Raw genomic sequence first — 26,879 nt, 5'->3', positions numbered from 1 at the left:
CACACAGGCAGCACCTTTTCAAGATGGTGTGTTCCTATGAGCCAAGTAATAGTCCAGATGGATCTGTCAATTAGGGTAAAATGCTGTTTTCCAGATGGTTGAGTCAGTGAGTGCAATAGATATTGATGTTTTTCCCCAAAATTGAATTTCAGCACATACATTTTTCAGTAGAACACAAATCCACAATTCACTGAAAGGTTGCAGGGACCCAAGAGGCAAAAGAAAGGAACACAAAAAACTTTTTGTTATGGAAAAGTTTATTGTTATGATACAAAAAGCTTTGAATTAATGTTCTTAATTACTGCAAAAAGTTGTGAAGTAGACAAAAGTTTTGGCACAAACATGAGTATGACCGAGTAAAGCAGTGATGAAAAATAATTACACAAACAAAATGCAATATACAAAGCTATTTACACAGACATCTCCTTAAAGAGTCTTTTTATGTCAATGGCATCCCAAAGACACTTGAAATAAATTATGTACAGTTTCATAAAGACGGGTAATGTGTTTTAAGCAGGTCGTCATGTTCCATTTATACTTATGACTATGGTGGTTTAAAAAAAAATAAGTTGAGAGTTGTAAGGTGAGGCATGGCAACTCTTAAGACAGCGCCGTCGATGATGACGCCTCCGCTGTCGGCTGGCTGGGCTGCGAGGGTTGGCTGAGAGGCTGGCCACTGCTCGGCCGCCCATCGCTGTGCCGGGTCACTGTTGGGTTGATGTTAACCTTAATGAAGTCCCTCAGGCCGTCAAAGCCCTGCGTGAAGAGGAACTCTACATACCACTCCCAGTACTTCCCAGCCTGGAGCGAGGGAGAGGGAAAAGAGGCGAGAGACGCAAAATCAGCACTGGTGACTCTGGGACACTGGGAATGCTGCGGATTTGAGTGCGGGAAAAAAAGCGTTTTACATAACGTTTTTAACGAACGCTAGCGATAATTGAAGAGGGTTACCTTGATGGAGTTCAGGTCGATGTCTGCGCGCTCCGGCCAACACTGATGAAGAGAACATATAAATATTCATCCACTGTCTCCCTCCACCAGTCCCTCTCTCTCTGTCCGCCCCCCTTCTTCTAAATCTCAGTTGAACACTGCTGGATGTTGCAGTAGCAGGACCAAAAAAAGGTGCCTGTATTATTAAACATGACGAAAAAACTGCAGGGCTCATACGGCGGCATGAATAATAAAATGTGATTCTGTATTAATGGAGCCTTCTATGAAAGATACATGAATACCGCATTCATCTCCATGTCCGGCCTTAAACTTATTAACCAAACGGGCCTCCACCGTGTCTCCTCGGGCACAGAGCACCTCCGGAGATCAAAGCCCCCGTTACCAACTGGGCCACATCATGTCTGAGTGGACTCTGCCGTGAAGAGGCTCCCAGACAGCTGCCATTTATGAAGCGAGACTTCAAATGTTTACCCTTTCATCTTAAATTCATCACAGACCGTGATTACGATACGCAGGACAAGCAAAACTCCCATAATACACAGACTGTTAACAAGTTAGTACTTGTGCACTACACTGTGGTGTTGTGTGTGTAGTTGTGACTTCTACCTGTGCGGTACCCTTTATGAGGACAATATCACAAACATTGTGTTCAAACAATATACACAAACGTTATGTACAATGCAATACAATAACAATTCTTTTTACACGACTCTTCACAATGCAAGTAGAACGCTCCATTGACTTGAATAGGATTTCCCAAAGTTCTAGCGGTCATTATTTTCGACTAAAGGGCCTCTGAAAAAAAAAAAATGACCGCTGTCAATGGCAACGGAGTTTGTGCTTCTAATTCAGGTCACTCCGCAACTACTGGAACTTCATTCAAAAGTGAAAAGCAGACGGTTGATCAGCTGTGTTCTAAAGAATGTTTGATTCAAGCTCAGCGTGTGCGAACTATGTTTCTCAGCAAAAGCTGTTGCGAGCTATGTTTCGAGCTCAACGTGTGCAAACTATGTTTCTCAGCATTTCCCCTGGGGATCAATAAAGTATCTATCTATCTAAAAGCCACGATGAACGGTAACAAATAGGCTATAGCCTAGGCTATGTAGGCTAAAGAGTCATATCGTGGGGAGTTTATTGTTTCGTTTTGGCAAGTAGCCGTGTAATAAGCGCAATAATGTATAGAACGCTGGTCATTATTGAGAAAATAAGTCCCTTCAGGGCGGAACAAGACCTCTCCACTGCGCGTCGGAGTCCGGTTCACCCTGTCAGGATTTATTTTCCCAATAATGACCGGCATTCTATACATTATCCCTTACATATATATTGCATGTATGTGGTGTTGTCCTTTCTGACCTGTTGATGGAAGTCTATTGCGTAGTTGAGGAAAGCTGGATGGTGGATGAGGTCGAAGCAGTTAGAGTGGTCACCCACTTTGGTTCGCTCCAGCAGCGCTTCGCTGACCTGGATGCCCGACCTCGGGCTGAAGCTCCTGGAGTTCCACAGGTGGGCCACCATGGCAACCAGATAGGAATTAAACTCCTGGTAGACACTACGGTTGATGTGGATGGACAGCTGCGGAGCAGGGGAAAGGGGTCTCCATAAGTGAATGCATAAACGAGTAGAGCTGCTCACTCCTCATTGAAATACATGCAAATCTGTACATGTAGTAGGACACGGGCCATAAAGCCAAAGAGACACTCCTCCCCTAATCCCTGCTATTACAGCAAGCAGAGCAGATGTAAAACACAGCACATAATTCATGGACAGCAGGGCCCTGGACTCAGTGGGTGGCCGGCATCCTGCCTGATCAGAGATAGAGCAGAGCCTCCCCATGTCAGATTTTTTTATGGAAGTGCGCCTTCATCTAGAATGAGAAAAGTAAGGGACTATAGCAGACGCCCGAGGGGCTTTCATTATGGATTCCTAATGCGCAGCTGGAGGGTTCTTTACAAATGCATCCTTTATTAGTAAATTATGCAGCAGCTAAACTAAAAATGAAAATGGAGGGGTAAGGGGAGATAACCTCTGATTTCTGTGTGAAAAGCTCTGGGATTATACCTCTTTTTGCTTCTTCTGTTCTTCCTTGGCAGATGTCAGATTTTGCCTATACCTGCGAAAACATACAAAAAAAATTGATTACCACTTTTTAAAATCCTAAAGCAACTTTTAATACCAGGCTAAGACTGATGCTATAACTGCTATTCTCAGAAATGTTGTTCCCAAAACCAGTTGTCGGTATACACTGGATGGTGTCTGGCATTTGTTTCTTTAACTAAAGTTAGTATAACACAGCAAGACATTTAAAGAAAATGTCCTAAGGCTTTTATTAAATAAGGACAGAATATAGGCATAGCACAACAGTCTCTGCATTTGCTTAAGTAAAGCACACTATAATAATTAAGGTCTGCACTGTGCACTCTATGGCTTAAATGGCAACCGAAGAGCAAAACAATTTGTGCCATTCAGGTCGGTGCTAATGGGCCTTTTAGCAGGGAATATACAATAATTAGTTATGCTTAGTATTCAGTGATACCCTGCCACTTGTAACCCCCATTTCGATCGAGGCGGATTAAAATCATTTTTTGCTTTTCAACTTTGCGATAATGCCGGAGACACAATTTCTCGGCTGGCTTCCGGTGTCAAGTCAAATTAGTGGGACGAGCTAATGAGCCTGCAAATGAGTGTGCGCCATGCTCTGACTGGACGTGCCTGACAGACTACTTCCGCCACGACCGTGAACCCTGGGGGCAGCGCGTCAGCCCACCGATTTTGTTCGCCCGACTAGTTTACTCAAAAATCCCCCCCTGGTCCAGCAGTGAGAGCGAGACGGACGCACTCAGGGGTTATCCGACTCTCGAGCGCACGCTCATCACACAGAGAGGCAAAACTGAAACTGGAAGGAGGTGCACAGTTAAACCATGCATACTGCAACAGAAAAGGATCGAGTGGGGGGTCTGTGTGTGTGTGTGTGTGTGTGTGTGTGTGTTGTCCGATCGCTACCTGAACATGATGTACCCAAGCCGATCAACGGAGACTGGGTCAGTGGCCAGGAGCGCTGGGTAGAAGACGCCGGGGGGCAACATGACAAACAGGGGCAAGCTGTACTTAAGGAACATGTCGGACACCTGCAGTGAACACAGTTCAGTGACAACAGAGAGGATATGGAGTGGATTTACAGAGACATACAGACTCACACACAGACATGTGTAGTAGTGCAGTGGTAGGCATCGCCGCTTTGAATGCAGTCAGTCAGGGTTTAATTCCTGAAAGTCTTTGTTCGTACATTTGGATAGACGTTCGGCTAAATACTCTTGACATGCATAAATACATAGTACAAACATTAAATACAAAATAAATATAAATCAAGTCTATATAAATTAATATTCCATCTCGAAGTATAGCTAAGCCGATTTAACACTTACGCCAGAAAGGAATAGTTAATATCAATAATCATATCTAAATAGAGGAGCTCATTGGAAAGTAACGAAGGATGCCAATAAGGAAGTGGAATGAGAGAGGTGGGGGTTTGTGTGCTCTACCGTCTCGTAGAAGCCCAGGGCATGGTGGAGCAGCAGGGTGTGTCCACGCTCCAACTGCAGACCCGCTGAGGTCAGGCGGCCCACAAACTGCACCAGCTTCAGCACAGAGTCCAGGAACCCCGACAGACTCAGGCTCCTGGAAGAGGATGGACAGACAGACAGACAGACACACACACACACACACACACTTTTTAGGTCGGTACAATTCGAATACCGATTCACGCTAACTCAACCCGTGCCAACTTTTTGTACAAAAGGAGAGCGCATCTGGGTAAGACTAGTGCAAAATCATTGCAGGCCAATGTTATCTAGTTAAAAACCACTTAGCCTGGTTGGTAAGACAAAAACAATGGTGGACTGTGGTGAAATGACACATTAAATACTGAATAAACATGTTCATCCTATTATATTCATGCGCAGGCTATAGTTTAGGCAACAGGTCCTGACGTTGTTGTGTGCACAGAGAAGCATGTGCAGAATATAGTTGGCCTCTTTCAAGTGATGAGCATAATTGTAGCCTAGTTGTCTTAATTCAGCTCTCTGTCTAAGCTTCAGCTGTTCGAGCGGTAGAAAGAACCGCATATCAATAGATGGCAGCGTGATTTGGCAGTGGTGCTTTGGTCCTGGATGAAATTAGTCATTTTTTCCCCATGTCTTAATTGTAACCCTGCATTTGAGAAACACCTGGTGAAAATAAGCATTCTACATAGCATTCTATTGAGCAGCGCATTAAAAAGGCATATTGTAAAATATAACATTTTACATTACATTACATTTAACAGTTTTTGTTGGGCTAAACTTGGCAGCTCCACCTATTACTTTAATCACCAACTCGTGATGATCGTGGTTGAGAAAGCTGGAGCAGCAGCAGTGGAAAACACACTTTACAGATGTGCAAGCAAGTTAATGTCATAAACTGTTAATGTTTTGACACAGTACAACCATGTCACTATCAAATAGAGGACACCAATAAAGTTCATTTAAATGTTGCGATCATCTTTACCGTTGCCGTACCGTTACCAGTGCACAGTGTTTGATTTGAGACAACACTATTCACACAGGGCTCACAGGGCGCTGAATTAAAGTGTACTGACGGAAATATGCCATTTGAGACGGAGTGATTAGCCGCGTGCGTGTACACACGTAGACGGAGCATTGAGACCTGTACTCAATAACATGGGGTTAACTGGGGGGGAAAAACACGGCCACCAAAACAACTCTGCAGCCGAAAACAAAGTGGCCCTGTGGGGCAGAGGTGTAAATCACCCACTACATCAGCTCTGCTGAGAGAGAGAGAGAGAGAGAGAGAGAGAGAGAGAGAGAGAGAGAGAGAGAGAGAGAGAGAGAGAGAGAGAGAGGCATTTGGGAAGACGGCCGTGGCAGCCCACGCACTGATCTGCTGACCCGGGCCCGTCACGCCTTTCAGCAGAGATATTAATTTCTCCACAAGAAAATCGAAAAAGAGAGAGCGATAGAGACGGGGGGGGGGGGGGGGGCGGCAGATAGGAGGACAGAGTGAGGATGGAAGGAGGGTCCAGGGAGGGAGGGAGGAGAGAGAGAGAGAGAGAGAGAGAGAGAGAGAGAGAGAGAGAGAGAGAGAGAGAGAAAGGAGTGACTTACATGTTGCTGCGGTTGTTGAGACTGATGTCCAGCCCCTCCTCCTGGGCACAGATGGAATGCCAGGTCAGCCACTTCCGCAGCATGCTGGTCAGACACTCAATGACACTGCACTGCAAGTGGGAGAGAGAGAAACAAGACAAGTGGGATGGAAAGAAGATGGAGTGATAGAGAGAGAGAAATAAGGTGTAGTAGGGATGGATGAGTTAGTACAGGTTGAGAGATATTTGGTACCAAACTGAATGTGTAGACAACGGCGTGTAGAGGGGGGCAAAAGTTCCTCAGGCTGTGTTATGACTGGACTCCAGCTAAGAGATCCCTAACAGGGCCGCCACTATGCACAAGTGCTCTGCATGAGAATGAATGGCGGGGCCGGGCCAGCCAAGGTTACCCACGGTGTGGAAGGAAGAGAACTGGAGCGGAGGGGGTGAAGAGAAGGAGAAAGAGAAAGGAAAGAGACAGATTAAAAAATGGAGGAAGAAAATGAACTCACCTTGAAGAACACGGAGGAGGTGAAGTACAGCTGCATCAAAGGCTCGAAGAGAGCGTCCTTAATGTCTGCAGAGAAATGTCAAATAATTAAACAAATAACTAACCACAGACCGACAGACAGTCAGACAGGTGTGTGTATGTGTCAACATGACTTGTGATGGGGGATGTTGCGCAACACCTGTTTCATTCCAGCTTTAGCTGATGACCAGGACCATGTTTTTGAACTCTTAAGCATAAACAGAAATGTGCACAACTAGTATGTATACTCTCTCTCTCACACACACACACACACACACACAGCACTCACAGGAGCTGGGCACCAGTGGAATGTCGCTGAGCAGCTCCAGTATCTGCGGCCGGTGGAGGAAGCCATCCCACACTTGCAGGAACTTGAAGAGGAAGCCCTCTGTGCTGGAGAAGCCCTCCTGTCAGGACACACACAGACAGACACAAGCATGGATGAGCGGCAGCCTGCCTAACTGCCTAATCAGTTATTCACTAATGTGGCCGCAGATGACGTGCAGGGTGATTCAGACTGACAGGGCTGGTCCATGGGGAGGAGGGGGTCTCAGGTGAGGAGACACAGAGATAAACCCACAGAGATAGAGAGAGGGAGAGAGAGAGAGAGAAAAGAGAGAAAGAGAGAGAGAGAGAGAGAGAGAGAGAGAGAAGAACCAAGAGTTCTGCCAAGCACACTTTTTCTAGGGCACTTGGCTTGCACAACAACTTCTTGTAAAGAGAGAGAGAAGGCCAAAAGTGCGCTACGGGTCAGTCCCTCTCCGCCGGGGATATGGCTTGGAGGTAGGTGTTCATGTCGCTGAGATTTGGGGGATGGCTGTCAGGGGACGTGGCTGTCAGACGTGTGAGACGTGGGGACAGGAGAGGGGGCGCAGGGGTCACTGACCTGGAGGAAGTGTTGTGTGGAGACGAGCATGCTGAGGAAGTGCGAGGCTTCGGCCATACTCTCCGGGCTACCGTCCGCAGGACCAAACAGGAACTCTGGATCACAAACACAAAAGAATGGAAATGTGTAGATGACTAAAACACGCTAAAAAAAACGCTGGCGTCCACATTGTATCTCCTGTCATGAAACTGGTTCCTAAATACAGCAGGGTAGACCGATCGCTGTGCTTCTCACCAACATTCCGAAAGGTGACATTGGACAAGAATTTCTTCAAGGCATTTTCAGCAAGTGTTCTACACTCAATAGACCTGAAACTCAATTAAAAAGTGATTTAGGGGAGCTGGCAACTGGCTACAGAGTGTTAGTGAACTGCTTCCACTTCCCTTTATAATAGAGCTTTTCCTCCTGAGGCCAGGTCACCTGCTGCCAGGGACTGAAAACTTTCCGATTTTCATTTTGGTTCGTTCTGAGCAAAAACATTATTTTTTTTGTTCCTGTTCCAGTGTTCCAAGGCCTCTCCTCTAAATGGTAACCGGCTAGAACATTATAGAAGAATGGTTAATAACGTTCCTTTAAAAATTACATTGTTTTCCCAAATCGATTTATGGTCGGTGGCACAATACTATAGACTTTTTTTTGCCCAGCAGCCTTAAAGCTTAAATCAAAGCACATTCAATACCAAGGCTAACTGTTAAACACTTACTGTGCTTGAATTCAGGCATGGGGCGAGATTTGAAAGTAGGCAAGTAGGCCTACATCATATTAAATCTTAAAAAAATGTCTGATAGCCTAACTTAAGGCACAGAAAATGTCTTGCTTTAAGCCCTGTAATACAGTGGTTCTTAAACTAGGGGTCGGGACCCCCGGGAGGGGTCGACAAAAATATTGGAGGGGTCGCAAAATGATTTGCAGTCTGAATTTAAAGACATTTTTAGTCAAAGGCTGCCATTGACATAATGCTTTTGATGTGGACATAGCCAACCTATGAGAGAAGAAATTTTCTGACTCTGCTTCCAATGCCCATCTCGCAACATTTCAAAACCAACTTGGCCCATGTTTTTTGGGGGATCGCCAGACAAAAAGTTTAAGAACTTCTGCAGTAATAGACTTACCTATGTGTGGTGCTACCAACTGCATGACAGGCCTATAGATATTTTCCCAGTGTCTCTGGTAGCCTATGTCATTTCACAAAATGTTTCAGTAATTTAGGCTACATACTGTACTTGGAAAAGATAGTTAGATAATGTTGGATATGAAAATCCTTTTTATCAACAGTGTCTACAGGGGAGACACTGATTCATAACATCTGACTAAATTCATCCTATTAGGGGTCTGGGGAACATTGTGTGGGCAGGTCACTTTCCAAGCCTATAGACTTTTGAATAATATTCAAAAAAAGGTTAAAGGTGCTATAAGCGATGCCACATGTTTTTTAGGCTAAAACATGTCATTTACAGTAAAAAACACGATCTCTGTGGACAGCACATGCTCCAAAAAGAGCACCTTTAATCGGAAGGATAAATATTGTTATTAACCGGTTATCTAAAATTAAAAATAAAGTTTTCACTCCGGAACAAGTGAAATTGGCTTTGTTCCTGTTTTCGGGTTACGTTCATTCAAAAACTGTAGGTTTTCATAAAGTGAGTGAATTAAGAGACCGTACCTTCGTGCAGCGCGTGGCCCAGCCAGAAGTTGAGGCGGAGGAAGGCCGACTCGTCCTGCACACAGTCCAGGTAATGCAGAGCCAAAGCGGAGCTGAGCAGAGAGCCCATCTGAGCTGGCAGCTGCAATCCCAAACAAACAAAGCCAAAGTAAACAAACATGAGTCACAATAGAATTAGAAATCTCGCACGAGCCAATCAGAGAGCCGGGAGAGTGTGTGAAAAAAGGTGAGAGAAGTCAGTCCACTGAGAGTAAGCGTGGGGTTTATGGGTTAGGCTTGGTGGGGACCGCCGGTGACTGCAGAGCTCTGGGTTTCGAGGCGCAGGCTGCACGACAGCTCCTCTTTTGCTCATTACACCGAGAAAAAGAGTGGAACTAAAGTGGTTGGCGAGCGCCACGCGGCCCAGAACCAACCCAGAGAGACAGCTCTGCCGGGGAGACGAGCCCGGCGCTCAGCCAAAGTGAAAAACAGCGGCGCGTGTACATGATCTCACATTCCACCACAACTCACTGAGCATTGTGTTACACCCATTTATTCAGCACTATGCCATCACAATTCATCATCCTGATGACCACCACACACACACACACACACACCACACACCACACACACACACACACACACACACACACACACACACACACACACACACACACACACGATCTCTAACCATTCGCCGCTCTCACTGCTCAAACAGCTGCCTAACAATATGGGTGATGTGTGTTCCGAAATATAAATAAATAATTGTGTGCGGGTGGCAGATTGTCATTGGACATGGGCGAGCCTGCTCATAATTAAGGAGCAAATGCATCAGTCATTACCACAGGAACAGCGACTGGGGAACTGGAGGGGATGTGGAGTGTGACGGCTAAGAGTGCCTGGGCGCGCGTGTGTGTGTGTGTGTGTGTGTGTGTGCGCGCGTGTGTGTGTGTGTGTGCGCGTGTGTGTGTGCGTGTGGGATGGGGGTAGTGGCAGAGGGGATGAGAATCAATGATGCTTTTTCTGGGGCACTGTGACGGATTTGTTTTCTGCGCCGTGATTGAGTGCTGTGTGCTTGACTGCTCTGCATCGCCTCTCCGCCAGGCTCGGGTGTGAGTGTGTTGTGTGCTATATGTTGCGTGTGTGTGTGTGTGTGTGTGGGGGGGGGGGGGGTTGATAGGAGAGCGAGCCTGTCGCAGAGGCTTGTGGCGAGCACTGCCTGAGCCCAAGCTCCAAGGCTGGACTGAAGGAGGGCCGAGGCTGCGGCAGCGGAGTTGGTGGGAAGGGTTTATGTGGCGTGAAGCGGAAAGCGTCCAGAAAGCTTTTTAAAAAGAGATTCGTCAGCGCTGCTGCCCGGGTCAGCTAAGCGGGTGCCGAGGTCACTGTTGGAACGAGGCCCTCTGATCATCGTTTGTGTTGTTTCATTTTCCCAAGACGTGTCACGCGCTTGTTCTAATCACATTTCTAATTAGTCTACTCAGTGATGCATCGCCACGCGGCGTAATTGATGTGAGGCCGGATATTAGCTGCCGCTGATGGACTGCGGCTAAATACACGCATCAATTTTACATGAACAAAGTGACGAGATGGGAGTCTCTCGCAGAATCTTTTTTTAGCCACTGGTATGCTCGGAAGCATCAGACGCACGGCACACAAGCTGAAGTGAGGCAACGATCCCAGCCTGGAAACAGTGACGCAGCTCCACCTTGTGTTAATGAGAAAATATTACAACAACATAGAGGCATCATGTCATGAAGTCATAAATATTTGACTCACTCGGACTGTGTGTGTGTGTGTGTGTGTGTGTGTGTGTGTGTGTGTGTGTGTGTGTTTACCTCAATACTGTTCAGGTTGTCTAGCAGCTCGTTGAAGGAGCTCAGCTGCTGCAGGCACACCCCTCTCCTGGCGTTGGGACCCGAGCTCTCCATTGCTGGAGTCAAGGCCGGCACCTCCAGGTGATGGAATTTCTATGCAAGAGACATTGAGTGAATGAGTGTGTGTGAGTGTGTGTGAGCGTGTGTGTGTACACACATAAAAGAGGTGAAAGGGAGAGATGAAGAAGGAAATGAAGGCGTCAGCAACTCTCATTCTCCTCCATCTCTCGCCCTGGTCCCCTGGATCTTTCCCTTCAGCTTTCCTTCACAGGTCAGAGCCCATCAGCTCCAGGTACTTGGAATTTACACCGCATTCAAGAGACATTAGATGAGCCGCTGAGTTGCAAAACGACTCGCTGCAGCTTTTATCAAAATTGCGCTCGAGCTCAATGCCATGCTTGACTGGCCCCGAAAACGACTTGCGCCTGGCCAAAAAAAGTTATCATTGAAATTACCACAGGACATAAACACGAGAAACTCCTGGCTCATCTTGTTTTTTAAAGCGATATCGTATTTGACTCGTTTATCAAGCGACTTCGGAGGGCCCATCCACACACTGACGCGAGGAAAAACGTAAAACCCCTGTGGTTACCTGAGACATAGTAGGCAGCACAGCAGCAGTCTGAATTATGTCTTTAACACACACACACACACACACACGCGCGCACTTGCGCACGCACGCACGCACACACGCACACACACACACACGGACACACACGCACGCACGCACACGCACGCACCCGCACGCACCTTAAAGGACATTTTTTGTGCCTGAAGTTATCGGACATTTTTGAAGACATTTTGCATAATCTACTTTCAAATCTTAAACGGTCCTGCCCACTTCTGAATACCAGTGTCTGAGAACATTGAGAACATTAAGCACGCACACACACACACACACACACACACACACATAATATACTACACTTAAGAAGCTGTGAGACTGGAATGAAAGTGCCTGCCATCTCCACATACCCTTTTCCTTGAGTCGGACTTCCGCACACCTAGTGTGAGTTCCATGCTGGGAGCCTCTTTTCCGGCATTCCTCCTCTTCAGCGCAGCTAGCGCTGCCTTCCAAGTGGTGCTGTGGTTCTTGAAGCCAGCCTGCATGAGCACACACAACAAGGTGTCAACAGAATGCACAGATACCATACCGTTTCTATTACCATCTTTAACCTTTTTGTTATATCCTCATAAACATAAACACTACAACAGTTAAAAAAGAAGAGAAGAGTAGTGCAACAAATAAAATCAACTTGGCTGTATTGACACAGTAGGCATTGTCTGTGTGTGTTAAGTTAAGTTGAGGAAATTAATGCATGGCAAAGCCGACAGACCCTCATCCTGGACGGCATAGTGAGAGTGACCATCTCTGGACAGAAGACTTTGTAGAGGGCCAGTAATTGCATTAGGTACGGCTGTTTGCCCTGTTGAGGAAGTAGACAAAACAATTCAATTCTCTATCCAGAAAAATAAAGTAGTTTGCTGAAATAACATAGAACGAGGCCTGTTATGTTTCTGAAACACATAGAAACTGTTTATGTCTAACTCATAATAACACATGGTTTGTTTGGAAAAGCGCAAGCATCTCTCCCTTGATTTTCTCCCAGAATGCACCTTTTTTTACAAACATTGTTATGTTCCTTTCTTCCTGTGGTTGAAAAATAAAAAAAAACATCATTCCACTTTAACAACTACAAAAGTACTGCTAACCTAAATTGCACCCTGAAAAATCTCTTCATTCAGAAAAATCAATAATAAAAAAAAAAAAACACACACACAATTTAAAAACCAATCTACACCAAAAGGCTAGAATAGATCATTTCAGATTTATTTACCATTCTGCCTTGAATGTCCAACAGCTTTCGAACTCGGAAGGGCTTCACTGGGAGAGACAAAAACAGACACAGGGTGATGAAGCAGTTTGGAGGTGAGTGCCGACACCATTCAAGAGAAAAGGAATGTATAGATTTATGCCATGCTGCCTAGCACGGCTCGAGTTCACACCAGCTTAATAACGCCAACTCTTACGAAATGCCTCGTATACTTTGCCGATGACATTATGTGAGGCTGGAGGCCACAGTGCTTTCAGATCACATCTATCCAGACCAGTCTCCAAGAGTAACATGTGGCATGTAGTGAGTGCAAAACTAATCTTAACAAGAAGTTAACACACTGGGAAACAATACGAGGAAAAAGGGACGAAGTCACAATAAATCCATTACTGGGCCGAAAGTGCAAACGTGGCTAGGGTAACAAAAAACCTTAGCACTCTTTCTTACCATGTCCTTTTATGGTTAGAAGGTATAACAGGTGGCAGATGAAGGGACACTGTGGGCAAAGAAGGGAAAAAATACACACAATCAAGAATGGCTGTGGACTGGGGTACAAAGCAATTTCCTAAAGGTTTGCTTAAGTGAAACCTCCCAGTAAAAGCTATTTGAAATGACTTCCATAGAACACCAGTTCACATGAAATCACTTATGAAAGTCTGTGTGCATTTCAATGAAAAATCCGGAGGATAATGCTTCATGGAAATGTGAAATCAGAACAAAAAGCTGAGATATTTCTAGGCCTGTCACTTTCACAAAAAATAACAAAAATGTTTCTCCTCTGCTCTCTCTTGTCATTTCAACACATGTTGGCGGATAAAATTCAGATTGAATTTCAATATTCAATTTTGAAGCGACAGACCCAGATATCATACACAGGATGGCCTTTCTGCCCTGTCATCTTACAAGCTAAATTTGATTAGCTTATTAGCCAATCTGTACCCACAACTACCGTCCAAACCCTCCCCCATCCCACTGAGTGGCCTTCTAAAGGGAATCTCATTAGGGATATGAAATTTCCCCAACAACCAGAGGTGCATTCAAACTAGCAAAATAGGTGAATGTTTTCCGTTTTCCGTTTGCCTTGAGTTCTCCACGAACATTTGCAATCAGTCGCAAACAGTTCAAGGAGGTTGTTCTCTGTGGTTGTACAGTGGAACTGGGTGTGAGAACCACGTGAGAAATGTAAACATATTCGCCACGAACATTTGCCATTGTTTGCTGAATTTGAATGCACCTCAGTTGTGGGCCACTCATAACTGCCACCGGACTCACCAAACTTTCATCAATCACAAAGCTGAAGATGAAGCCATAGATGGCCCTTAGGTTGTCTTTACAGTCAATCATGTCAAACATCGTCAGCACCCAGCGCAGGAAAAGGATCTGCGGAACACGTTAAAACACCAGATAAGTCACCAACCACCACTAAATTATCTCTTCAAACAAATGTTGGGGGATGTAAATAACAACATGCAAAGGTAATGAATTACAAGTGATCAAAAAATTAAGTCATGCTCGAGAATAATTATTAAAATACAGGCATGATATGTCGTCACTATCTGTCAAAGGGTAAAAACATTGCAAGATTTACAATCATTTTGCAAACCGTTTTAGGATGTTCTTTACCTGCATGGATTGGGGCATTTTCTGTGTGCAGAGCCATGAGAATCCTCTGACCACAGCTTCCTGGGGCACTACTGAAGCCGGAATCAGGAACCGCAGCACCCGCGACGATATCGAGCTCCCTGGGTAGGGAACACAGTTAGCTTAACAGACTGCTACTGCAATTATCCATTATTATTATACGGCTCTTCACAATGCAAGTAGAACGCTCCATTGACTTGAATGGGATTTCCGAAAGTTCTAGCGGTCATTATTTCTTGGGTAAGGACCTCTGAAAACAAGAATGACCGCTGTCAATGGCAACGGAGTTTGTGCTTGGAACTTCATTCAAAAGTGAAAGCAGACGGTTGATCAGCTGTGTTCTAAAGAATGTTTGATTCAAGTTCAGCGTGTGTTACGAACTATTTGTTTCTCAGCAAAAGCCACGACGAAACGGTAACAAATAAGTGTAAAGAGACATATCATGGAGTTTATTTTTTCGTTTTGGCAAGTAGCCGTATAATAAGCGGGATAATGTATAGAACGCCGGTCATCATGGGAAAATAAGTCCCTTCAGGGCGAAACAAGACCACTCCGCTGGCGCGTCGGGGTCCGGTTCGCCCTGTCGGGACTTATTTTCCCCATAATGACCGGCGTTCTATACATTATCCCTTACATAATCAATAAACAACATGACCATCTGTTAACTTCTTTGTGTTTCATACCAACTGGACTGTCCTTTCTGTTCAACGGTTCTTCTCAAACAACATTGGCTCATACCAAGTATAGAAATATTAACACAATTCTAATCAAATTTAAGATTTGCTCTCAGGATCCCCCTACAGTTAAGAGGCGAACAACAAACTAACAAACAAACTAAGTACGTGTCTTTTGCAACAAAGTATGAACATGACTCCGATATAATATAGAGAGGGTGGAGGATGCACCGACAGCAGTCTGTAGAAAAAGATTTCCGAATTCCTGTAGCATAGCACTAGCAGCTCTTTTCCATTTCAATTTCGGAGGGGGGATGGAGGAGGGTCAGTTTCCTACCCGAATCGAGAGAGATGCTAGGACGGTAATCGCCTACAGAGGGCTGCTCAGACTATAGCAGATGTGCCGTTTGTAATGTTATGAAGTTATGTGCCATCAAAATGATTTTGGAAATGCTATGTTAAGGTCAAAAAACTGTTAAGGGTGCCTTTAACTTTGTGTCCTTCATGTGTCCTTCAGAGACCCTTGCTTAAATAGTTACGTCCACTAATCAAAAACAGGACTATGTACTTTTCACGACACGTAAGAATAGTTAATAGCAAAGATGTAAGAAGAGTAATTGACATACAACAGCAAATACTTACTGCAGCGCAGACTCATGGCGAACTCCAGCATGATGGAGACGGCATCTGGGGGAAGCCCCTGAGCCAGGGCCATCCTCTCCACCCGGTCTAGGTGCCCTAACAACTCATCATTCCCATTCACAGGCGTGCCTGCTTTAACTGAGACCAAAATCAGACAACAAATTATGCCATCAGCAAATGCCAGCAGAATTTATATTCTAAAAGACTAAGCATATCAGGTCATTTAATGGTGGATATGTGATTACGATAGTATGTACTGTGACCTACCCTACAGCAACTGTAGTTAAAGACTATGTCACTCAAAACAGTTTATGTGGTGCAATCCGATCTAATACCTACTATAAGTAAGTATAAGTATAAGTATATATATACTCTACCCGGCAGTAACCATAACTAGTTCGACCCGTATAGTTGATAACATTAATGTAATTGTTGTGACACGTTGACACAGTGAAACATCACAAGATAACGTGACAAATGGCCAATGTTGACGTTAGCCCTAGGCAATGCTATACCGTCGAATACACTGTATTTAAATTTCAACAAAGGGCATCTATGTACTGATTATATAAACATTATCGCAAACGACACTTGTCCTTTTAATATTTTACTCAGTTTCATACGGGCTCCTGAGAGTTTGCTAACCTGTTTGTTAGCCATCATAGTTAGCTACCGTTGGGTAACTTTAGCTTTAACTAGCTATCATAAGCTTTAGTAGTTAACGTTACATCAAACAAGTTGTGTAGTTCAGTATGCAACTCTTAAGTAGCTCAATGGCAATAGCACTAACAGTCTCCCCAGAACGTAAAAAAACAAGTGTGATATAGAAACATTAACGTTAAATGTTACCTTGGGAGAAGTACTTAAACGCCACCAAAAAGGGAGCCTCCGCCTCACTTTTCCTCTTCGCATTTTCTGCTAGACGCAAACTTCTGTTGCTTGAACTAACGTTACAAGAAGAATCGTGTTCATCTGAACAATTTGTCGCTCTACCTAACTCAGACAGACTAGATGACTTCGTCATTGTTGATGAACTCAAAAGGTAAACATTCAGTTCTTCTTGCTACATTTTCCCATTTTCGACCGAATGAATTCAAACAAATATCAAATCCTTCCCGCGACCGTTTGCGCAGGCGCACTTTGGCTCCTAATGGTCACGTGGTTATGTGACGTCAGCTTGCGTTGGTTCAGAACATTTTGAAGGCAGGATAATTCACATTTACAAGGATACAAGGATACAAGGATACAAGGAAGTTTATTGTCACATGCATATAGTTACTGGAAGTAAGAAATGCAGTGAAATTATGTCTGGTGTCAGCCTATTTGTGCATTAATGGGGGGGGGGGGGGGGTAAAAAGTGCAGTAGAAGAGGGGTTTAGTAGATTAAGTGGCAAGGGCTGCATAAAAAAGGTGGGGGAGGATTGGGATTGGGTGGGGGGCACCAACAAGGAGCACCCAAGATTTACTTACAATCAATGCACAAAATTATGACTTTATCAGTTAAACCCGAGATACATACTTACATATGGGCATATGGGGAAATGTCGCCAAAATGGCTTTATTTACATTATAAAATCAGATGTTTCTGTGCATGTCTGTCCTCCCTCCACCAGGGGATGTAATAGTCTAGACTGTCAGAAGCAGGTCATATCAGGAGCCACACACTTTGGTCTACTACCAAAATATGACTTACCTGACTTTAAATAAAGCAGAACTCATTTTGGTGGGATAAGTCTTTATTAGGTGCTCATTTCCAAATGGCAATTGATTTACTGAATGTGGTACAGCAGAAGCATAAAATTCTTTACCTATTTCCCAGCATGATATGTTATATGCTGACCTTTTTTAAAAAATAAACATTTTGGGAGATAAATCTGGGGATGAAAAGGGTTCTTAGCTCAACTTAACATACATTAACATTTTCCATTTAAAAACAAATTATCGGCATGTTTCCTCCTCTTTACGAGTCTGTGGAATGAGAAGGCATTGTTTCTTCATGCATACAAAATAGTATCTCTTACGGAGAGTAATTTTTTTAAACACAACATAAAAAAGGAGCAAAAAACATGGGACTAAAATCACTACCATTATACAACAACATTATGATAAATTCAACCAATGTAATCAACTTTAATGATTCAACAACTAAATAAAAAATAAATAGCCTACTTAAACCTTGGGGAATTAACTAAACTAAAAAACACACAGTTTTGTATCAGGTCATTTATAAAAGCATCAAGTGTAGTCTTTACTGTAAAATTAGTCCTTTCAGCATAACATTACTTATTCTTCAACAGTAGGAGTTATTTCAACTGCTTGGCTGTTATGGATCATGACCTTTGATGTGGAACCTACGTAAACAGAAAACATAGAAAAGGAATAACAGATTGATGGTTGCAACGCGTGTCTTCCTTCCCCTTCACAGAGCTACATATCAAACAGTTGCCACAAGGGTGAATAGAGACAACACAGAGGCTATGAGCAGTGTTACTGCCTCTTTGATGACCATGGTTGGACAGAACATAAGAGAGCTGATGAGTGTGATAACCGGTCAGGCAGGTTGGCCAGGACGGGGCTTTGGTGAATGGAGATCACTCTGTGGCGACTGTCTTTTGTCTGGACACCAATCTCTTTTATCCAGCATAAAATGTCCTCTCTCTGGCCCTGGCCTGTCCTCCGGCCAAGCCAGGGGGGAGAGGCAGGACTAGGAGAGCTTGACTTTGTTCTTTTCCTGGGCGCCAACTTGCGCTTCCCGGCTCTCCTCCCGCTCTGGCCGGTCGTCGCTCTGGCGGGCGATGAGCAGGCGACACGTGAGCAGGATGCCGAACACCAGGGCGTGGGCATAGCGTTTGAGGGGATCCCCCACCAGCTGGTGGAAGAACAGCACGGCCAGCATGACCAGCAGGAGCAGGAAGTTGGCCACGTCTTTGGGTTTCCCTGGAACCAGGGTGAGGACCACACCACAGCTCACTTCCAAGGTGCCGATGATCTTACGCAAAAGCACTGAGCTCACACCAATCTTTTTCAGTCCTGGCAAGGCCTTGGCATAACTCTTGTAGGCCCTTTTCTGCAAATCAAAAATTGAAAAAGTTAACAATCAGTCAAAACAAGTAAGCAAGAACAGGAAATAATCTATAATGACACATATGCCTTCTAGAGGTTGGCTGAGGCCTTTTCTCCTTATTAAGGCTTTCTATTCACAAGTGTCACTTTAAGAAAGTACTGCAAAATCTAAACAGGCTACAGTAGCGCCATAATTAGGCATGCCTGGTAGGGAGTTTAAACTGGGGGATGGGCAGCCCTATTGTTCAAATCAGCCTTTTCAATTTAGTTTAAACCTTACAGGTCAGGGAAAACTCATGAGACTTTCACAATTTATGGGTCCAAATATGCATACTCATGCTAATGCAAAAGTGTACCGCTCAGATGGTTTCAGTGCTGGCTCAAACTAGTAAATGACATGAGGCAAATAGGCTACTCCACCAGCAAAGACAGGCTAGTTAGTACATACCTAAGCTGAAGCATGGCATGCACATATTAACCGGTCTAGCTCAACAGCCGACAGTTCAGCATCAGCGTCAGCATCAGCACCAGCCGGCGCAGATAGAATTTGCTCGAAAGCGCCGCCATTACCGAAGTAAGAAATTATTAACATAGCTAAAGAAATGTAACAATCCTATCTTTTCCATGTAAATGTGGTAACATGACCACATGTGAAAGTCCATTTTAACCAAATTACAAGGGAAAATACAATGTCTCCATATAGCATGACCAATGGCTGACACCATTTAGCTTTACGTGTGATTGATCTAACTTTCATTAAATATATTAAGGTTGGTAACTCATAAACACGCCTCTATGCCGAATCTGAAAACGAATAATTTATCCGTGTATTTGTATTTTCAAAACGAATTTCACGTTGTGCTGCGGGCTATGCAGAAAAGAGCACCATATGGCAATAATGCTCTGGATGAGCGCATATGGGTAATTATGCTATGGAAATAAAAATGAATGAATGAATGAACAACAATTGTGTGTGATGAAAATCGGGAAAAAAACGTTACCGTCAATACAGTAAATCTAACAATACTGCTGTGACCCAGGTGCACCAGATGCCCTCGATGTGGCTATCGCAGGATGCAGCGCGACGACCACTTACCATTTCATTGTACGCATCTTTGCTCAGTCTTGGCGTGAGTTTAATAGTGCCCATGAAAACAAAAAATAGACCCAGTGCAAAAGAGAGGGCAACAATGGTTATTGTCCTTGGTGAGGCCATCTTCGGTTAATTTCCCTGCAGAGTCCTACGATCCGAAAATAGGCTATCCGTTGCTGTGTTCGCCTACTGTAGCCTAACACTAGGTTACCCACAGTGGCCTGTGCAGAAGATACATGTAGGGGGATGGGCTCGCAGCGAATCAAATATGGCGACGTGCCACTTTGTTACAGGGTCCAAGTGTCCTTTGTTTTGAATGCCACAATCAAGTTATTTTTCAACACATGCACGTGGAATATCGTGCAGACTATTATTCAAGACATTTTTCTTATTTTCAAAGTGATGTACAAGGCTGCTTATTGTCTCTGGGTATTATTTCTGCAATGTATTATGGCAAGAGAAACCTAATAGCCTATCCCATTGTTTACATTTAGGCATTTCATCAGGTCATTCTTAGTGACCTAAATGTTGCCACTGTGACCCACTGATGTAGTATGGATGAATAGATTTCCATATCTAACCAAAACAAATGAGTAACAATTCAAGGCAACCAGTCAAAACAGTGCCATGGTATACAAAGTTTCACATTGAAAGAGTGTCAATGGAAATTCCAGTTAGAAGTATTTGTTTAGGCTATCAACAAAAAACAAGATGGTAGAAAATATGTATCTTGTTTTATTTAAATGGGAAACATCTGTGAAGTCTGTAGTCATATAACATCAGTTCTACACACATCCACCTCTGAAAATGCAGACAACGTCCTGCCATACATGGTCACAGTATGTGATTAAAAAAAAAATTGGCAACATTCTTCATCTGGCAACTAAAACAATTTCAACATCAGTTCTTTTGAAAAGTGTCCCCCTTTTTTACAAGAGGAACTATAGAAAAGAAATTCACACCAGCATAAAGAACAGAGTAAACATAAATAAATATCAGATCTTATCATCAAATGGACTGTCGAATGCCACTACATACGTTTACATACAAATATAAATAATCATGTACAGCAAAATCACATTGTTTGGTCTTACCACAGTACATGTATAACATTTGAAATACATTATACACATTCAAAACACAGCAGTCATTTCCTTTTTTCAGCGTTGAACTAGCCTACATTTTTATTGGTTTCAGGTAGAACATCAGTTGACTGTGAGAATGGATGCAGACATCCTAGAAGCCATTGACATGAGATGGACTTATCCAGGGTTAGGTCGCTGCTCGTCTCTGGAATGCGCCGTTTCTGCTGCCTCTGGGAACAAGTCTCAGATAGGCCTCGTGTCCTGAAAAGTAGGTTTGGCTGGCGCTCCTCAGAGAAGCGGCTACACAAGGATAAGTCACCAAGGAGGAGCCACGGCAAGCTCATAAACCCCTGGACAGCTGTGCGGAGGCCAGCTTATGGGGTCATCACATGGCCAAGACTTCTGCCAGAGCGGTCGGGTGGTCACCGCTCCAGACCCTGGTCTTGCTCTCTCTCCTGCTCCTGCTCCCGTTCCTGCTCCTGTCGGGCTTTTAGAGCCAAAATTGCTTTTCTGTAAAGATCTATCAGGAAACAGGGAAAATTGGACACATTTGGTTTCACAGGTCCTACAGTATGCACATGGGCTGCCCCCATCTGGTCAAGGAGGGAACTGCACCTCTTGGTCTCTTCTTGTTCCTCTCTCTCTCTGTGTGGTTTTTTCACACTAATGTGTCTCTGGCTGTAAATTTAAGCTTACATTGGCCAATAAAAACGCCTTATCGATGAAAGAGGCTGCTGAAGTTCTGGGTCATGACATCCTGCTGGACCAGACTTTGGGTGCCCACTACTTCTACCACAGTTGGCACAGTTCACAGGATCACGGCTACAACACTTGTACTTACCAAAAGTGGCCGAGAGATCCACAGGCTGAGTGTATGCTGCTGGCACTTCAGTGTTGATCTTGTTTTTCCGTTTGACCTTGATTGTCTTTTTCTTCTTTCTCTTCTCCCCCTTCTCCCCTGAAACGCATGTCACCAGACTAGAAATGATGGAGTGCTTTGCAGTCAGTAGGTGCAGGGGCGCAGCTAGAACATTTAGGCCCTATGACAGACAATAGTTCTGGGCCCCCCAATATTATATAGTATTATTATTATTATTACTATTATTATTATTATTATTATTATTATGGGGGCCCCCTGTCAGTGCTCGGCCCTTAGAATCATCCTAACTTTCCCCGCTCCCTAGCGGCGCCCCTGAGTAGGTGACTTACACAATAAATGCAAGAAGCCAGTCATGTAGATTTTCTGTTAAGATGGTAGGTAACCTTAGTGTGTTTTGCACTCAATAATGCTAAAAGACATTGTCAGCAGCACTTCACTGTATACCTTTGGAGGGTTTGGAGTCATCGGTGTCGAGAGATTCAGGCAGATCCAAGGTCTCCTCTTTCACTTTTACTTTTCGCTTGAGTTTGCTTCGTTTCCCTGGCAACAGGGCGCTGCTGGCTTTCTCCTTCTCGCTGTTGTGCTCCTGTTCGGCCTCGGCAGCCTCACCTTCATCAACCTCCTCTTCACCGTTCTCATTCTCCCTACTGTTTTTGGCATTCTCCTTCTTTATTTTCCCCTTTACCTTTTTTTTCTTTAGCTTCTTTTTCAGGGAGTCCTCCTAGAAGATTTCAAATTAAATTTCAGACATTGAGCTCCTCAACCATTCCATTGATCCATTCAATCCATTGATGACTGCCCTCCATGACTAACCACAAAACAAGGATAACCTGCAATGGAAGGGTGTCATGAAGAGTGAAGGGCAAGGAAGAAAGAATTGATTTACCCTGTTCAGAATATCTCGGATAGGCTGCAGTGAGCTGCCTCCTTTCGATTTCTTGGTCTTTTCCTTGCGCAAGTCACTTTTGCTTCCAGGATGCCTGAACAAGAATGACAAAATACAAACCAGTATTGTTAAATTTGTTTTGTGGTAAGGGAACATCTTTACTGAACACAAGGTGGCAGTTTTGAGCCATAGGCTACTGCAGAGAAGCGGCGCTCTAACCTCTGCTCTCTGGTCTTGCGGCGACCTTTCTCTCGTTTCTTTTCCCTCTCGTCCTGCCCATAGGGCTTCCGCGCGTCACGTATGATGCGCGCACAGAGCTCGGAGTAGTCAAGGCTCACGGCCCGAAGTAGCCAGCGCAAACCCCTCAGCGTCTTCCTGTCTGACCACCTCCTCAGGTCCAGTAAGGCTGAGCACGGCTCCTGTGAGACAATACAGAAGGGACGGGATGGGTCAGTTCACATCAGTTCACTGTCCAGACTTCGGTATAGTATTCATAGATACTGTATAACAGACATGTATCTATTTTTAAATATAACATAAAAGTAATGCATGGCCATAGCTAATCAGTCACCAGTTCATAAACATACAGTAAGTATGACTTCCAGATCTCCATGTTTGAGTTAGTGTTGAAGCTGATGCTCATCACTGGCACTGAGGTCAAAAACAGCTGATAAACTGTTTTTATACCATGTGTAGGTGTAGATGGATTGTTGTGGTGAAGATGGATGGATTAACAGGTGAAGATGGATTGTTGTGGCTGGGGTGTATAGAAGCATCGCTTTGGACAAAAGCGTCTGCTAAATACAATGACCATAATCATAACCATAGAAGTAGTTTTTTTTTAACTCACGATGTGACACAAAGACCGGCTTTTGTTGACAAGCTGCTCCAGTGAGAGAATTTCAATCAGCTCACTCCCAAGCATGGAATTCACTTTGTCTTGCTTGTTGGCTAACCTGAAGATTGGTACATGGAAAAAAGAATAATGTGAGAGACAGGAATGAACAAAATCTGTGTCTGTGTGCTGTGAGTGAAACCTACAACGCAACATTTACATTTACCTTTACAACAGGGGTGAGATGCATCATGTCACACACAAAATACTTCTACTTTTTCTACTATATATACTATACAGACTGGGTTGTATTTACAGTGCACACAAGCAGGTGCATTTTTATATGTCTTGTGTGAGTTGGCTTACACCAGGAAAGGTTTCCCAGCCACCCTGGGCTGCCTCAGGATGTCCACCATCTCCTCCTTGACCTCCTTGATCCGGGCCCGGTCACTGGAGTCCACCACGAAAATGAAGCCATGAGCCTCTCCGTAGTGCGCCGTCCAGGCCTCCCGTTCCTCTGGAGCTCCTCCCATGTCCAGCACGGTCACCAGGAAGTTCTCCACTCGCAGCTCAGTGCGTACACAGCCTTGGGTGGGACCCACCTCACCTGGGGGCACTGCAGCAAGAGAGCGGTCATCAGTCAAGTACAAAAGCCAGCGCAGCGCAGAAACAAGACCATCTTTTGAATTTAAAGACATTAGTTCAATATTTGTCTTTTTTTTAGCTGATTTGGTTACCGCCTACTAGATTATCTCTGGTAAAATATGCCCCTAATTCTAAATAATAAGTTCTTAACATGGTAAGGACGTCTACTGTACACTGTCATTTTAATATGAATAATATGAATACCAATCACAAAAAGAAGACTTGAAGTGCAATAATTCATTACCTCCCAACATTCCTCTGATTGAGGAGGTTTTCCCTGCATTGTCAAGACCAACCACAAGCACTGTTGCTTTCCTGTTAAAAGAAAATATAAACAGTAGGCTTATAATATCAGTGTGCCCACTGGCAGCATTGAGAGGCTGCTCGTACACTCTCAAGGGAATCCTGTGTTCAAGACCGTCATAGTATTAATGAGTCATGGGGATTACTGCCATCTAATCCTTCTAATAATAACAAATGGTGACTAAACACTGAAGGTATTGCCACACTGTGAGGTAATATTCAGCATATGGTGGTCCTGATTATGTTACTAAGCAAGCACAGAGAATCATTATGAAAACAGGATGAGAATAATGTGACGGTAAGATGACATTACAGCTACAAACGGACGAGTACCTCATGGGTTGCTGGAACTTGGAGACCCAGCTGCAGCAGTTGCCAATCAGGTTGAACATGTTGAGCTGCGGGGAGCAGAGTGGCAACCATCTTCTCCTCAGATCATACCTACAACACCACACATGCACAGCATCTCTCAGGAGGGCTGCACGCCAACTCTGTTCACAGGAGCCAGTAAGACATTGCCACTACTGGCCAACTAAGCTCATGTTGTCAAGCGTCTAAAAGAGGAGGTAGAGGATTATAAATGTTTTCACAAGCAACCAGGTTAAAATACAGATTCTTCATATGCATACATTACAAAGATTTTTGAATAATGCTAAAATAATAGATATATTTTTGAATTTGCTATCCTGTTGTCGTATGGATACATAGGTCGGAAAAATAAAATCACATGGCATGAGGAATGTACAACACGGCACATGGCGGCACAACATACAGTAGCAAATGGTGAGAGTATCATATTATGTTGAGATGAACTAGTCTTTTCAGTACATTACTACATATTTTCAGTACATTACTAATACTAATTTAAAAAACAACATCTGAATTGGTCAAGAAAATAGTTCTTCAAAACTTTTTCCCACAACATTTTTCCACTTCACCAAAGAACTGTAAGGAACCACAACTGCCACATATCTCATTATCTCCATCTATTCCATCGTGTGTTCTACAAGTGTTCTACCCACTTGAATCCTAACCCACACCAACAGCAGCCTCTCTTACCAGTAGAAATTATACAGTCTGGGCTCCATAGCTCGCAATTGTTCTTCAAACCTAGTACAACTGACAGATATGGTTCTTGACATTTTCTATCACCCATCCACACTTAAGATAGCTGTTGTTCTAAGAGAGTATCCCCCTCTACCTTCTGAATCATGGCTTCATTTGGGTTTCCAGGCACAGCCTTCGGATTTGTCTGGGTAGGATAATGGCGTCTACACCTGTACCACACAAAAGCCCATAGCTACGTGTGACATTAACAGGTGTGTTTGGGTATGGGGGGAGGCTTTAGGCTACGGAGATCACTCAGTCTGCCTCATCCTTCTGTTCTCAGCATCTGTTTGAGGTAAGCTCCTCTAGGCTGGTCTGAGAACATTAAAGGGTCTCTTTTTATCCCGACCTCAAAACAGAATGACCCATTTTTAAGTGTTGTCCATGTTCTCAGCCCTGCAGTAATGTAATTACATGTACTCACTGCATGTGTGAGTTTTGGAGTGTTGCCTCCTCTCCATATCTGAGACCGAGGCCAACATAACCATACAATACTCCTTAGTTAGTAAAACCTAAGGTTATTTTGTTTACTGTAGATTTGTTGAACATTTAAACAAGCATATTGGGAGTTCTTTGCAGTATAGATAATCTGTATGTAGCTCGCATATAAGTGAGTTGTCTGTAAACACAGTAAAGCCTGTGTTAATCCTCCAAGAGAAACTACTTGGCAAGTAAGTCTGTGCATATGAGATTGCAATCGAACATTGCACCTCTACATGTGGGTATAATGACGAAAGTAATATGAAGTAATCTCTGAAGTAGCCTACTTACAGCAATATGTCTGTCTCCATGTGGTTGTTTGTTTTCTCCACTGTAACATCTTGACCCTCCAGTAAAGAAAACTCCTCAGGCTCCAATTATGTCAGTAATCCCCTGGTCACCCCATATGGGAGGTGCCAGGCATGACATGTCAATCACAGCCTCTCAGCCAATCTGTGATCTGTCTATTTATACTGGCCAGTGCTCAGAGCACAGCATAGTGATTATTTGGGTGAGATGAGATCTATTTCCTGCCGCAGGTTAGCTGACCTGTGACATCGGGTGAGTCACCTGGGTTAAGAGGACACATGTCAACACGACTCTGTAGTTGCTAGTCAGTGTTGCTGAGAAAGGCAAGAGATTACTCTGCAAGGGAACAGTGGGTTCCAACGATTTCTACACGCAATAACTA

At 44.1% G+C, this 26,879-nt stretch overlaps 3 protein-coding genes across 5 annotated transcripts; all 3 read right to left on the bottom strand.

Annotated features, from left to right (window-relative positions):
* Positions 1-294: 294 nt before the first annotated feature.
* On the bottom strand, positions 295-16,944 carry cenpi (centromere protein I). Its single transcript, XM_042075120.1, has 20 exons — positions 16,661-16,944; positions 15,812-15,949; positions 14,478-14,596; positions 14,127-14,234; positions 13,302-13,350; positions 12,858-12,904; positions 12,357-12,446; positions 11,995-12,123; positions 10,981-11,112; positions 9,167-9,287; positions 7,504-7,598; positions 6,907-7,024; positions 6,601-6,665; positions 6,111-6,220; positions 4,491-4,626; positions 3,952-4,076; positions 3,010-3,061; positions 2,305-2,523; positions 952-993; positions 295-801 (listed from the first exon to the last, which is right to left on the bottom strand). Exons 1-20 carry the CDS (start codon positions 16,833-16,835, stop codon positions 601-603), a joined length of 2,271 nt encoding a protein of 756 aa, XP_041931054.1. The 5' UTR covers positions 16,836-16,944; the 3' UTR covers positions 295-600.
* Positions 16,945-17,529: 585 nt separating this feature from the next.
* Positions 17,530-20,198, bottom strand: tmem35 (transmembrane protein 35). Its single transcript, XM_042074541.1, has 2 exons — positions 19,971-20,198; positions 17,530-18,878 (listed from the first exon to the last, which is right to left on the bottom strand). Exons 1-2 carry the CDS (start codon positions 20,088-20,090, stop codon positions 18,516-18,518), a joined length of 483 nt encoding a protein of 160 aa, XP_041930475.1. The 5' UTR covers positions 20,091-20,198; the 3' UTR covers positions 17,530-18,515.
* A 520-nt stretch (positions 20,199-20,718) lies between these two features.
* On the bottom strand, positions 20,719-26,540 carry arl13a (ADP-ribosylation factor-like 13A). Of its 3 annotated transcripts, none has more exons than XM_042074648.1 (10): positions 26,480-26,540; positions 24,935-25,042; positions 24,543-24,613; positions 24,020-24,269; positions 23,669-23,774; positions 23,038-23,237; positions 22,819-22,912; positions 22,377-22,653; positions 21,894-22,010; positions 20,719-21,572 (listed from the first exon to the last, which is right to left on the bottom strand). In XM_042074648.1, the coding sequence occupies exons 1-10, from the start codon at positions 26,497-26,499 to the stop codon at positions 21,475-21,477; spliced, it is 1,341 nt and encodes a 446-aa protein (XP_041930582.1). In that variant the 5' UTR covers positions 26,500-26,540; the 3' UTR covers positions 20,719-21,474. The 3 variants fall into 3 exon arrangements, with proteins under 3 accessions (XP_041930582.1, XP_041930580.1, XP_041930581.1); XM_042074646.1 differs by lacking the exon at positions 26,480-26,540 and adding an exon at positions 25,661-25,771; XM_042074647.1 differs by lacking the exon at positions 26,480-26,540 and adding an exon at positions 25,661-25,771 and having other exon boundaries at positions 20,719-21,539.
* Between the last annotated feature and the right edge of the window lie 339 nt (positions 26,541-26,879).

This window comes from Alosa sapidissima, chromosome 20, assembly GCF_018492685.1.
Source record: "Alosa sapidissima isolate fAloSap1 chromosome 20, fAloSap1.pri, whole genome shotgun sequence".
In the NCBI taxonomy this organism is placed as follows: Eukaryota; Metazoa; Chordata; class Actinopteri; order Clupeiformes; family Clupeidae; genus Alosa; species Alosa sapidissima.
This window is presented reverse-complemented; position numbering and strand designations above follow the sequence as displayed.